The 15,131-nt window shown below is 42.5% G+C and overlaps 1 protein-coding gene across 1 annotated transcript in view; it reads left to right on the top strand.

Annotated features, from left to right (window-relative positions):
- LGALSL (galectin like) overlaps nt 1–6,881 on the top strand; it is a 34,189-nt gene extending 27,308 nt beyond the window's left edge. Inside the window, exon 5 of the mRNA XM_083175768.1 lies at nt 1,439–6,881. Coding sequence (XP_083031894.1) covers nt 1,439–1,582 — 144 coding nt within the window. The 3' untranslated portion in view covers nt 1,583–6,881. The remainder of the gene's footprint in view (nt 1–1,438) is intronic.
- Nucleotides 6,882–15,131: the final 8,250 nt, after the last annotated feature.

Below are 15,131 nucleotides of genomic sequence, written 5' to 3'. Positions count from 1 at the left end.
ATCCCGCCAATGGGATCCCGTATTGCAATGCGATCATGGTGGTAAAATCCCGCCCACATCGCATTGAATATGTGATCTGCCATAAATAGACCCATTAATGTTTTCTTCTCAGACCCTGGAGCACTACAAAAACATATATTGTCACACTTACCTGTCAGGAAGATTTGAATGCTAGTTATTATAAAATTTTAAGTATCACGTTAAGTCGTAACATATAAGACATAAAGATTAAGGACAGATGGTAATAATTGCATCTAATATGCATGCAGGTTATTAAGGCGCAGTTAGAGGGATGTTACCAGGGACATGTATTTCCAGGGACAAATTTTCAACACCTTGGACTGTCTGCAGTGGCGGAACTATTAAATATGTTTCTCTCTGCCAAAAATGTTGGCAGTGCCCTACCCCCAAGTAGAGTTAACCCTTACCCCTCCCGTGTCCGCTGCCGGTCTTGTCTGCGGTCCCGTCCCGGCTCTCCTGGCTACTGCTGCAATTGAAAAGTGACACTCACAAAATGGCTGCCCCCATACAGCAGACCGTTTTTAAGGATGCTAGAGGAGGCTTCCGCCTCCTCTAGCATCCTCAAAAACTGTCTGCTGTATGGGGGCAGCCATTTTGTGTGTGTCACTTTTCATTAGCAGGACTCGGAGCCGGGATGGGACCGCAGACAGCGGCAGTGGCATGTCCCAGCAGCGGCAGGTCCAGGCAGGCGGCAGCGGGTAACAATAGCCCCGCAGACCCCCCGGCGCCCACACTTTCTAAGCGCCTCCCCGCCACCGCGTGGTCTGCGGGGCTATTGTTATGCCACTGACTGTCTGTGGAAATTTGCAGCTATATACAGTAGGTCTACAGTATGTCTTGGATCTACGAATGCTAAGTCCTAAAAGCAAGGAAAACATATCTGATTGCTGAACGTTAAATAAGACTTTGAACTTCATACATTTCTGTGATTTCTTTGAATCTCCACCTTAAAAAAACACAAATCACTAGTCCGGAACAAGCAGCGGTCTTACTAATTACACTAACTTATGTTTTCATGTCCTTCTGTGGTGATTACACAAGGAGTCGCCACAATAGCTTATGGATCTACAGTATGCTTGCTCTCTGCTTTATACAGCTTTTGTCAGGATTAACCCTTTGAGTGCCAAGTGAATTTGGCAAAATGAATGTGAAAATTGCCAAGCAAATATTTGTATTCATCATAATGACCATAATGTTTACCTTATACAGTATAGGAAATATAATCTTTTTTTTTTTTTTAACACAACATTTTTTATTTGAATTTAAATAACATATGTGAGGGACCGTGGCATTTTTAGCAGATATTTTGAACATATTTCACAGAGATGTTGGCACTCAAAAGGGTTAAACAGTGGGAAATGTGCTTTAGGGTAGAGTGCCCTTTTGTTACTCATTTCTATTTTTTTTCTTATTGTAGGTTGAGATACTTTGTGAGCATCCACGTTTCAGGGTATTTGTCGATGGACACCAGCTTTTTGACTTTTACCATCGTGTTGAACTACTATCTGCAATTGACACTGTTAAGATCAACGGAGATCTCCAACTTACTAAACTAGGTTGACGGCTAAGAAGAATTGTGACCAATGGACTAAGAGAACACACTCCAGGAGGTGCGAGGAGACCGCGTTTACTCCCTCTGCAGTGACACAGCGTCGTCTCTGCAGGATTGCTGGACAGTACAATCGCCATCAGCCATTTTGTTTTTGGTATATAGAAATGGCTGGCTGTAAAACAGTTTCTAATGACTCGGATTACCCTTTTCATAATGAAGCAGGTCATTTTATCATTATTTTTGTCATTTTTTTAATCATAATTTACTTGAATGAAAGGGCGCTTGGTGGTCATTTTTTTATCCGTATGTCATCACCATTTTAGAGTGTCTAGGAGCCAATCAATAAAGGGAACACTGTTCATATTGAGTGAACATAGGAATTTACAGTGAACAGATCAGTAATATTTGGATTGTTTTGTATGCTGTTTCCCGGCCGATACAGTTAATCATTCAAAATGTGCTGTGGTGCAAATTTGAATGTTTGGAAGATGGGGATAGTGTTTTGTAACAGTGTTCTCCAGCCAATGATAAATCTGTTATTTGTAGTGCTTTTATTATGGTTTCCATGCTTGGTATATTTATCCTCCTGTGTTCTACTGAGCACTGCGAGTCCCATCATGCATTGGTGCTGAAGATACCCTATCACTGTGCCATTCTCCAGTAAAATAGTGTGGTATAGGAGAACATGCTTGGGGGCATTCAGAAGTCTATTTATAATTCCTGTTACAGCAATATAATGTTTAAGCAGCTAATTGACCTGGAAGGAGACAGGACCAAGCAATGGAGGACATATTAGGGAGATAGCAGGCTTTGGGAATTACCTATCTAGTATTTGAAGTGAAGAACTTGTAATCATTTTTAAAGTGTATTGTGATCTCCACTAGGGCTGGATTAGGTGCCATATGGGTCTGGGACTGAAAACGACCAAGAGGCTATTGTGAGAAGTGGAGGAGCTAGGGTTATGGTTCTAACCACACAAAACTGTTCACATCGTTTCCTAGGGTTACTACCACCCATATGGGATTACTCCAGACAGTCCCGTACTTAAGACCGGAGTCTGGAGGAGTGGTGTTCCCGGGCTAGCTGCCTATTCCCAGTCATTGCATAGTCCAATAGCGCCAGCCCTCCGGACTTCAGTCTTAATTACCGGACTGTCCAGGTGGTAGTAAACCCTAGGAGGGGCTGTGAACAGTTTTGTGTGGTCATGTGGGTTTGTACTGCCCATACACTCTGAGCCTAGTGCCTCCCTAAATATATATATAAATGCAGATAAATTGCGTTGTTTTGCAAGGAATATCATGATTTGTAGTGGCCATGTGGCCAGTTGGGGATCATCTTACCATCATGATGGTGGGAGTATTATTATGTGGAGGCCTAGCGCTGTAGTCCCATCCTCCTCATTGTTAATCCGGCCCTGATCTACACAGTATGGAAATAGCTATTGTGTGGTTCTAAAACTGCAGCTTATTGGCTCACTGGGAAGCACTGACATCACAAGGTACGAAGTGTTTTCATTGGACCTGCTTCATGTTTCTGAGTAAAGCAAAAAAGCAAACAACTGGGCAAAACTATATTGTTCTGCAGGTGGGGTAGATGTAACATGGGCATATAGAGTTATATTTGTGTAGGGGGCGTGTTCAAACTGAAATACCAATTGCAGTGTAAAGCTTTATAACATATGTGGGCTACATGCAAAAGTAGCCAGTATTTACCCTGCACAGATAAAAAATATAACCCACCCAACTGAAATCACTCTGCATCCATATGCAATGCCGCATGGTTTTGCCCAGTTTTGTGCTCTTAACAAACATGAATCCGGCAATAATGCATTGGTAAGCTGCATTCTCGTGAGTATTTTTTCAGTCCAGCAAATGACTGTCCCGAGATGTGTAGGCAAACGAGCACTAAAGATTTAGCTGCAATTCTGAGAGTTCTTACCTGTATTGTCTGCTCACATGATGACAACAATGAAGCCTTTGTCCCTTCCCGGTGATTACAGTCATTTCTTGGTCCAGTTGCTGTAATCCTTTGCCTCTTGTTCTGAACCAGGGATTCTGACACGTAGACCTCAGGAAGTCGGCCAGATTCCACAACACTCCAGCAGCAAACTGGTACAAAAATCCTGCTTTAGAGTAATTGGGCCTCCTAGGCACACTGGGGGTTATTATGATTCACTCGGAAAAGCAAAATCACTCTCTAATGGACAAAACCATCTGCACTGCAGGTGGGGCTGATGTAACATGTGCAGAGAGAGTTAGATTTGGGTGTTTTATTGTTTCTGTGCAGGGTAATTACTGGCTGCTTTATTTTTACACTGCAATATAGATATCAGTTTGAAGTACACCCCCCACCCAAATCTAACTCTGCACATGTTACATCTGCCCCACCTGCAGTGCACATGATTTTGTCCATTAGAGAGTGATTGTGCCTTTCCGAGTGAATTAGAATATCCCCCACTGTAAGGACTGGAACAGATAGAAGCAGCTTCTGATGAGAGTGTCATTATTTGATCCTGTTGTCGGTATAAGGTCAAATATTCAGAGAAGGGTTATCTCGACATGCCGACATCTATACTAATAAAATTACTTTATTATATATATTCAAGCAAGCATGTAGGGACTCAATTACAGTGACACGCAAGTTAGCTGCATTGCATGCTGGGAAACCATTGCAGATCTACGTCTGTATTCAGAGTTTCCCTCATCTGCAAGGTTGCAGAGCTGAGTGGTTACTTCAGGCAACTACTCCACTTTAAAGGGGTAAATTTAGCAAGATGGGCGTTCTATTGAAGTTCTAGCAATCAATCAGATTCTACAGTACTTCTTTTTTTTATCACCTCAAAGATATTAGATAGAATCTGATCGTTTGCTACGGTAATCTTAGTCATGTACCCCTAACTGTCATTTCATTGGCTGCTATGTAAAATTACCTGCAAATTACCACTCCTGGGGTGGGAACCTTTCTCATAGTGTCATAAGGCCCCATTATCATCATTTGGTTTGTAGTAGGGAAAGGGGAATGGGAGGTGACCAGGGCACAGGTATAAGAAAATAAATAAATTATAGTATGTTCGAATCCACAGTATTATGTATTTATAGATATAAGTACAAGACCTATATTCAAAAATAGAAAATGTGGAGGTGCTCCCTAGAGAGTAAGAATATAGTATTGGGAAAGAGGGGAAAGACTCTCTTTTTGTTGGGGCACTCTTATACAGTAATTAATACAGTTTAGTAACGAAAATTATGACAATTAGTAAAGGTGGGTGAGCATGTGACAGACACAGATACGCCAATTGTGGGTAAACCCTAAAATTCTAGTGATACACTATTGGTATGTTCGGGAATGTTCCCTGATACAAGTATTATTGATTTATTAAAATATAACTTTTAATTAGATTAAAGTAAAATTATACACTAGACATGGACACACAAACAGATAACATGAATAGATACAACTGCCTTGGCCAACAGTATACCTGGGATGTGATCCCTCCAATAGGTATTTGAGGAATAGGCTCCCTCTAGCAATTTTGTGGGTGTTTCTTTCTACAAGTCTGAATTGGTCAGACACTAAGCAGCCATGGATAACATATATACAGAGAAAAAATTATCGCTTTATAATCTATAGAAAAAGTGCTTACCAATCTGGAAAAAAGAGAGAGGATAGTATTGAAGTGCTATATATAGTCACTTCTTACATCAAAAGTTTACAGTGTTTCCACCCTTGTATCAAAAGTTTCCAAAGTTTGGGATGTTATTTGGATACACTGAAATACTTTTAACAGAACCAAGTTTTTGCACTTTTTAGTATATTATGCTCAAGTACAGTTCCATTGTTTTGGCTGTATTCGCCACCTTTTCCAATGTTTGGAGAATAAGTGGGTTTTTAGAAAGAAGGCTAGTATTTATTTTTATTAGGCAGTATATGTATCAGATTCACAGAGAATAATGTTGGTCTCAGCGAAAATATAAGTAGGTATTTATAGTCGATTTTGCAAAAAGAGGTAAGAAAAACGGTCTCCACTTTAACAGAAAAAAGAGAGAAAGAAAAAGTAAAAGTAAAAGTGAAGGAGAAGGAAGGAAAAGGAACGAATCAAGGTATAGAAGTAGATGACCAAAACAAAACACTCCAAGGTGACACTGCGCCGACTTTATATACCTATAGTATAGATAGGAAGGTAATTGTTCACAGTCAAGTCTCCCTGACTGCTACTGGTCACATTCCCCCATACCAGCTACCACTAGGTATATTGTTAGTGGGCTTTTTATCATCATGCCATGATGGTGGGTCTGTTGGGGAGGAGATAAAATGACACAAGTCTTTGAGAAACACGTCAAATTGGCCCTGTCCCTTCCTATGCGCCTGCGACTCCCAGTATCTCAACGTACCGCACAATTCCCTAGGAAGTGGGCGGGATACGGGAGATAATCCATAATCTCTTCCGGGGTTCATGGGACTTCTTGAGAAATGGGGAGTCTCCTGCACCTTCTGAGAGAATAGGTAAGTATGACATATGCAGTATTTATACTGGAAAATACCTTCATACTTATACATGTTTCACTGACTAAATTGTAAAAATAATATTTTATTTTTTAAATCAAGCCATATCCCCTTTATTGATTGGCTAGTAATGCTACTGTCCGCTTTCATGTTATTACCCATTGTTCCGTGTCTCGCCATCATTTTCTGAGCCAATCTCACCTAATGAGTGCTGCCATGCTTTATTTGTAGGGGCAAGGCAGGCCTATTCTTCACCAACCGCACCCGTTTCCATAGTGCTAACATCCGCATCCGTTCAAATAAAGATAAAGGTTTGTGTGAAAGCTTTGTCTCTGCACTGAAGTCCATTAGTATAGCACAACAAGATATTTATATATATATATATATAGTCAGGGTATTTGCATAGAATGTAGATTGTTTGCACAGTATATTGTCTACACTTTTATGAAGCTTCCATTGTTGCTTTTTCATCCATTGTTTATAGGAGTAGAACAAAAAAGCAATATCTTTTCTTTCTTATTTAGATAAAGCGCTAAACATTTTGAATGTACAAAAACGTGCTTTCGATTAGAGAATCGCTCATCAAACATCTCATGTACTTAAGATATTTTAGATATTTTGGATATACTTAGTTAGATAGGTTAATTCCGGGTATGGAATGTGAATTTCATGCTTTTTACATTTTTGTATTGACGCACAGGTATTAAGACAATGTTGCCATTTTGTAATTTGTAACGTTTTCAGACCGTGATTCCGCAGGAAAAAAATAAATTCTATTCTGAAAAATAAAAAAAATTAAAATGGAGTTATGGTGTGTTACAAAATATCGACATTTAATAGGTTCACTTCAAGTTAGGGTCAAGTTGCCATTGAAATGTTGTAGAAACGCCATGAACAGCAGTGGAACGCAGAACCCGAACTAACCCAGACTCGCTGTTATTTCTAAGAAGCTCTGTTAGGCAAAAGTCCGTGAGTTCAGCTCTCAGTGTGGCATATAGCTGGTGTAATACGCAGACACAAATAATTTGCAGGCAATTGATTCAAGTCCTGAATGTTAATATTCATGACAAATGACGACAAGGCTGACACTACCAGAATGTCGACAGTATGAATGTTGACAGTTGGCATGTATTATGTATTGATTTTAGCTTTAACCGCAGCTTAAATCTAATAGGGCATACACGTTTCGATTTGGACACGTTTTCGATTCTATTTTGCTTCTAGAATGGAAATCGAATCAAACTCGTGTTAACTGCCTTCGTTCTAGATTCGATCCCAATGAAAGCAGAAATAGACTTTCTGCTTCGATTTGGAAGATAGGATGTAGTTACATGCTGCTCTATACAACATCCTCCCCCCCCCCCGCATGCCGTCCTCCCACCGCCCTTGCTTCGCCCTTCCTCCCTCCTGTTCGATTCTGACAACCCACCAGGTACTGGTCGATATCAAATTGGTATCGATGCACACTGGCATCGAACCATGTGTATGCCCCATAAAGGTGTTCAAACTGTGCGATTTTGCTTGCGGTTCGATCTCTATTCGATTGGGATCAAATCAGGTTTGAATCGAATGGCAAGCAAAACGCATTCGATTTGGATTATATAGTACAGATCTGTATTATAGTCTTACCTGCGCAGTCTATTTTTTTATTGGATTTTGATGCTGCGGGACTGCAATTCGGGATCGAATCGATATCAAATGCAGCTAAAAAATCATTCAAACGTTTTTTCCTTTTGACGACCTTTTCAATGTCAACATGATGGATGCATACTTTATATAGTGTTTAGCTGTTGTATCATATTTATGCTCATAGTATAAAATTTCTAATGTTTAATATTCACCTATTTTACCTAATCACTTTTATCTTATTATTTAAAATGTTGACTTCTTGTTGAACTTATTCATTACCTGTCTCTACTTTTTATTCAGAGTTTAAGACAGGGCTTAAACATCCAGTTTGACTCTGGTAGGGATGGTCTCACTGGGGGTACAGTAAATCCTGCTAATCTGATTTGTATTCAGATTAAGCAAATCAATATTATGTAAACTATTAACCTCCAGATGTGCAATTACAAGCATCATAATGCTATAGTGCTATACACGCCGGCCTGTAGTTCTACCGCACCTAGACCAGGCATGTCCAAACTGTGGCCCTCCAGCTGTTGTGAAACTACACATCCCAGCATGCCTTGTCATAGTTTTAGCACTCCCTAATAGCAAATCTGTGTCAAGGCATGATGGGACTTGTAGTTTTACAACAGCTGGAGGGCCATAGATTGGACATGCCTTATCTAGACAATATGGGAGTGTAATTCTTGTGCGATTGTTTGAAGGTATCTATAGAGTAAGCTTTGGAAAGGTGTCCAGGAATAATATGGAAAATGCATTATACAGAGATGGATTGGAGAGGGTATTGATGGTAAAAATCCCCTATTTTGATTAGGTACAAGGTATTAGTTATTTTTTCGTAGCCCCAATTTCACTATAATGATGCACCGGACTCTATTCATGCCACGGGACTTCTACCTCGCCCCCACACCTAATTTTCATTCATCAAAAATAGTGGGGTCTACAGTATGTACTAAGCCAGTGGTTCCCAAACTTTATTGACCAGGGCACCCTAGAATATCAGCATTTGTTCAAGGTAACCCTAGTCAAAAAGTTTCTTATGGATAAATAAAAAACAAGTAAATTGTGCTTAACTGTCACCCTCAGGTTCAGTTATGTGGTGGGGAAGATAGCTGTGGTTCTAATTGTCCATACATTTTATGATTAGCAGCCGCCAGCCAGGGCCGTCTTTTCGTATGGGCTTAATGGGCACTTGCCCAGGGGCCCCAGGTGTATAAGGGCCCTATTCTCATAGCTGAGGATCCCCTTTTTCCAGGGATACTAGAATTTTGAAAATCGGCCCTGGGGAACTGGAGATATCCAACTGCAAAGCAGCAGTCCACATCCGACCTGTTAATTGCAATTCCCAGTCATATTTCTCAGGTTGTCTCTGACTTAAGTTTTTCTGAGGTTATATTCCAAAAGCTGGGACTCTCCCCTTTCTGTCGACACTAGCAGCTTGTTTCTATCATGCCCAGAACCAGAGATATCAGCCATCCAGCAGCAGGTCCCTGCTCCAGCTCCAAACGTCTGGTGTACAGTTTTATATTTTTGTCAATGGATTGCTCTGGCTCCTGATCTCTGATCCCCAAGTTCCCAGCACCTCCTGAAAGTTGGGAGTCTAGGTCTTTATAGTATTGAAGGCTAAAAAATCTATTTCCAGATAATGGCGATATCTGTAGTGAAACAAGCTGCCCTTCCACCGGAAAATGACGAATATAAAGCCCACTCCATTATCCAACCCTCCCCTGCGTATAAAACACCCCCTTCCTCCCTGGAAGTCATTTACAAGGGACCCTTCATTCAGCTCAGTGCCCCCTTCCACACGTTAGTGCTCATCCTCCCACCACCTGTGCAGTAAAGGAATAATTAGCAGAAGTTACTGCTCCAGGTCCTACATGTTGAGTGGAAGATAGAGCGCCCCCTGCCACCCGTGGGACATCAAAGCTGCTGCTGATAGCACCCTCCACCCCTAGGAGGGGAGAATGGGTAAAGGCCCCAGTGCATTGCTTTGCCCAGGGGCCCACACTGCTGTTAAGACGGCCCTGCCGCCAGCACTGGTTTTGCCTATCACTTTGTTTTGGTGTTGGCCCCTAACCCGAGGCGCCCTTGCAAACATCCCAAGGAACCCCAGAGGGCCTAGGCACACAGTTTGGGAACCACTTTGCTAAGCCTTGAAAAGCTTAAATAAAATGGACAGAGGGAAATTACCAACCATCCAGCTGCTAATTTCCATTTTTCAAACCAAGCCTGTAACATGGCAGGTATTAGCTCTCTTCACTTTATCTCTCTTAAGGGGTGTTCGCATAGTGTGATTTTGCTTGCGATTCGATCCTGATTCAATTGGTTTTGAATTCGGGATTGAGTTGAGAACGTATCGAACGGCAAGCAAAACACATTTGAGTTGGACTATATAGTGCAGATTATTTATTATTTTTTACCAGTTATTTATATAGCGCATACATATTCTGCAGTGCTTTTATAGAGAATACTTGAACATTCATATCAGTCCTAGCTCCAGTGGAGCTTACAATCTATATTCCCTACCACATGTACATGCACACACACAGACATTCAAGGGTTAATTTTGTTGGCAGCCCACTAACCTACCAGTATATTTTTTGGATTGTGGGAGGATACCGGTGTACACGGAGGAAACCCGGGATCGAATCGGCATTGAATGCGGCTGAAAAAAAAACATTTGATGTCCATTCAATTTCAATTCCATTTTTATTCCATTTTGCTTATCCAAGTAAAATAGAATACAAAAATAGACCAAATTGAATGTGTGTACAGAGTATTAGTACATATACCCCTAAATTCCACTGGAGCCTCTTCCGATCATGTACTGTAAAGCACAATCTCTGAAAAACGTATGTAAGAACAGAGCGGGGGCCTGCGTACTTCTTAACAACAGTGTGGTATAAAGATGAAACGCGTTTTCAAACTCTTGTGAACACCTGTAGCTACAGTATGGTTGGCAAATATGAATAGCACCATTTGTATACACAGTAACCTCAAAAACTCTCCTCATCTGTGCTGTTACTGTTGCATATAATGTAAGAGGCTTTGGCCGGTATTCAATCTGTGCCACATCTATTCACTGCTGCCATTTCCAAATGCATCGAAGGCTGTCCGTTTCATCTTTTTTTTTTCTTTTAAACGAAACTTTTGTATTTTTTCGGAAACAGCTCGAAACCACAGATGTTTTTCGCCAATCTGCAGCCGTTTTCGCTGATCTACGGACATTCAGACACTCGACAGTCAGAACATTGAATTCGGCCGCGATTCCGACTGACGGGACGTTACAACAGTTGGAATCCTGGATTAAATACACCCCTTTATTACATTCACTGCTCGCAATAAGCTGCTCTTTTATTGGTTTATTTAAATTCTATGATTGGCTACATATCTGAACGCTATACTGAGAGGCAAAAGAAAATGTTAAAATTTACAGGTTTCAACAGAAAATACTAATAAAATCAGGAATATTTATGAGCTAATGCCGAAACCAAAGGGAGCAGTCTCCAGTGTATATAGAGCCTCCAGTGTATATACTGTATGTAACCATAGCAGATAATTAAAAAAGGCGGATCTCAGACTTTGTGCATAATGCTCAATTAGAGAATTAGCAAAACGCTTCTGATTGTTATTTTACATGTCTCCTACTGCTAGCAAACAAGCTGAAATCAAATAAGACAAGCTCTGAAAATAACATGACTCACAGGGTGGACGTTACTTGCAGATGATTGTTAACATAAATGACTGCAGTCATGGCGGCTGTGGTCTGAATTGATCAGATTAAGTGCGGGGAGATTGACTAAGAAGGCTGATTACGGACGATCCCTTGTACGACCGGGGACAAAAAACCGAATGGAGAATACAGCACATTTCCGAAGCTGACGTATATTTCTATTAACCAATGGTGAAGCCATTCGTAAAGTTATGGCAGCCAAATACATTTGAGCCACCAGCATCGTACGGCCCTTAGGAGCCCTGGTGCACTGCACCTGCTGCATCAATGGCAGTTCTGCCTCTGAGATGGTGTCATGATTGGATGCAATTTTGTTGTCCACAGACCTTAATCTGGCCCTGAGAAGAGGGATCCCCACAAATACAGACACCTTTATGTTACCTAAAGGATAAACAAGGGGCAGACTAGAAGTAGTTCTGATCTGCGTCACAGTCTATGTCTCTATGTATCTGCTTAAATTATTTATTTTGTTACAGGATTAACAGGAACGGGTAATTGTGTAATACTGTAATTAGGACTGCACAGCACCAATTACAGCATCACAGATAATATCAATGAGTCCTATTTATGCAAATAATATATTATTAATGATAATTAAATGCCAACTGGCATTCACAGAAAGGTGGAGAGGAAAGTCCCTCTCCTGGTTCTGTTCTGAAAGTCCCTCTCCTGGTAAAAGTACTAGATGTGCCAATATGGTGATATACATAAATATAAATGCACTTAACACATAACGAGTGATCGGCTAAGCATCAGTTTATGATAATGATTAGGCTGGTTACTGCACTCTAGTGGATCCCAGACACCTGGATCACTTCCCAGTGCGTCACAACAAGGGTAAGCTTGCTGGCACTGTGACAGCCAATGGCAGGGAATCTCAAATAATCACATGTCATTGGGATCGGTTTAGGGTGGCTTGCTTGGCATCATCAGTGTGGAAATGCAATGGTTAAAGGTATTAGGCAATCTGATTTAACTGGTATCCGGACTATTTGTCTACAGCAAAAAGATAAACAACCATTAGGTCGACACCAATAGATCGACAAGCAAAAAGGTCGACACTGCCATTAGGTCGACAGTCAAAAGGTCGACATGGGGTTTTCCACTGTTATTTGAGCCGACAGGCGGTATTTCATGCCCTACCATCCACTAGGGCGAGGTGTGAGAATAAAATAGTGTGCTGAGCGCAGGGAGGCTCTGTGCCCGAAGCATTGCGAGCGATGCGAGGGGCTGGGTTCACTTCAAACTGTATACATGTCAACTGTGTTGACATTTGGGTGAAAAAACAGTGGAAAACCCTATGTCGACCATTTGACTGTTGACCTAATGGCAGTGTCGACCTTTTTGCATGTCAACCTTTTTGCTTGTCGAACTAATGGTGTCGACCTAATGGTTGTCTATCTTTTTGTTGTAGATCCCTTGTCCCGCTTCCAATTTTACCATGCTTACTTTGGCACATCACTTGCTATTTTCCATTCATCCGAGTGTCTGTTATTTAGGCGCTGGTATGGTTTTGATTTAATCTTTATTATGCAAACATGTCCAAATCATTTTAAACGGTTTTTGGTACTGGGGGGGGGGGGAGCTGTGGCAGTGGTGCCACTAGGGGCATGTGAGGGGTGCAGACTGCACCCAGGTGACACCAAGTGCTGCAGTCACTTTTGCACCCTACCTCCCTAACATTCAGCACAGTGACTGTCTAACCGGCCACACTGGCTGCATGGAAGGGAGGACGGCCACACAATGGTTAGTGTGGCCGGGCTTTACTCTCCTGGCCCCGCCCCCATGTTTTAAATGTTAAAATAGGTGGGGGCGGCCAAAAATGTTGAGCCTGGGGCGGTCTGACATTTTAATCGGCCACTGCCCACCATGCTATGCCGATGCAAGCAGCTTTGCCGGACGCCCGCTTTAAAATTCATTAATATTTATTATCTAGCGGTGCGCTGTCATGGCATTGGCTGTTCCAGGCTCCCTGTCCCAGGTTGGCGCTACATAAAAATCAATATGTCTAACCTTGCCAATATCTTGACTATATGTTCTATTCATTTTGCAACTCATTTGATAAATAAAAGTCAGTTTTCATGTAAAACACGAAATTGGGTGACCCACACATTTGAATGGTAGTGTACCTCCCATTTTTATTTTTAAATAATAACTGATTTCAAGGTGCCAAAAAAAATGACAGTATTCATAAAGAGAATGCCCAAATTCAGATAATTTACTTTAAGCTGGGTCACATTAGTGGGAAGGGAAGGTTAGGCTGCGGGGATGATTAGGCACTTACAGTTAGGTTAGGGCATGGCCACTGGAGGAGGGGTAGGGGGTCAAACTTAATCGCTGCCTAGTAGGCAGGCAGAAGGCACCTTATTATTCAGAACCCGAAGTAAGCCGTCAAGGCAGACCCGTTGGCCGTCCACGCCTGCGGCCCGCCCATTCTATACACAGAAGCCAATAGGCTCTGTGTATATTATAACCAACAGGATCCAGTGGGCCACTGCAGTGTCATGTCATTATCTGCGCTGCCGGGCATCTCCTCCAAGCCGCCGGTGGGGCTGCAGCACGATAGGTACGCCACTTGGGGGATGGGGGACACAAAATTTGGGACAGAAATCAAAGGGGTGTCACACATGGTGGGGTGACAATGCATCCTGCCCAGTGTCTGCCAGGCAGATGTGGTTTGTGGCAGTCTTGTCTACAGAACAAATGTGGTGGGTGACAGGGTAGAATGTATGGCAAAGGTCTGGTCACAGCACCCCTCCCCACCAGCCCCTTTAATGAGCACCTCTCACAGCACTCTTTCCACAGACACCCCCCCCCCCCCCCTTAAAACTCTTTAATGTGGCTAAGTGCACAGATCCCAGGCAGCCATTTGCAGTGCCAACTTCCTGTAGGAGAACCGGTGGTGGTGGTGCGGGGGGAGAGAATCATTGAGGCCTGGGTAGAGACAGTGAGGCCTGGGGCTGGAGTTGGGCCCTCCCTGGGCTGAGTTCCACGCCGCTGCCCCTTATAGTCTAATCGTACCTCCTCCGCAGCATAGAGGGCTCCCACATCTGCGCTGATCTTCCTTTGTCGTGGCCGGGAGCCGCCTCCGGGTGCCGATGGGAGTCATCATGACGGGGAAGCGAGCCTGCGGACGGGTCTAGAACCTCTGGAGCCCCGGGGGCCGGGCTGTGTGCTGCTGGTTTTGTGCCAGCGGCTGCGGCCTGGACCAGTTCCGTGTCTCCTTGCTTCTCCTGCCGAGGCGGTGCGCCCGTCCTGCCAGGGGGGGGTCACCGTGCCGCCATCCGTCCACCCCCTTCGTCCTCTCCCTCCGTCCTGGGCACCCTCTTTCCGGGGGCCGGGGATGGAAGCTCCAGTGAATGGGAGCTCGCATGCGTCCGACCGGAAGCAAAAATTACTAAAAAATGTATTCTACTAATAAATATTGAAAATAAAATCTAGGAATGTTATAGAATTAGGAAACACTGTGACATATATGTTGACTCAGCGACAGATGTATTTGAATTTATTTTCCTAATGTGCTGACTATGGAAAACACTTCCCTCTGCAGGACTTGGAGAGAACTACACCTGTAAAGTCTGATCATCTGGACTGTTCTAAAAATAAAAAATAAATGGCATAGCAATATTTTAAGTTAAGCAAGCATTCTACCTACAAAATATGCCAAATAAACTATTATTTTTTGAATGAAGA

Source organism: Crinia signifera, chromosome 3 (genome assembly GCF_055691185.1).
Source record: "Crinia signifera chromosome 3, ASM5569118v1, whole genome shotgun sequence".
In the NCBI taxonomy this organism is placed as follows: Eukaryota; Metazoa; Chordata; class Amphibia; order Anura; family Myobatrachidae; genus Crinia; species Crinia signifera.
The sequence above is the reverse complement of the archived record's forward strand: the minus strand, read 5'-3'. Positions and strand labels throughout refer to the sequence as shown.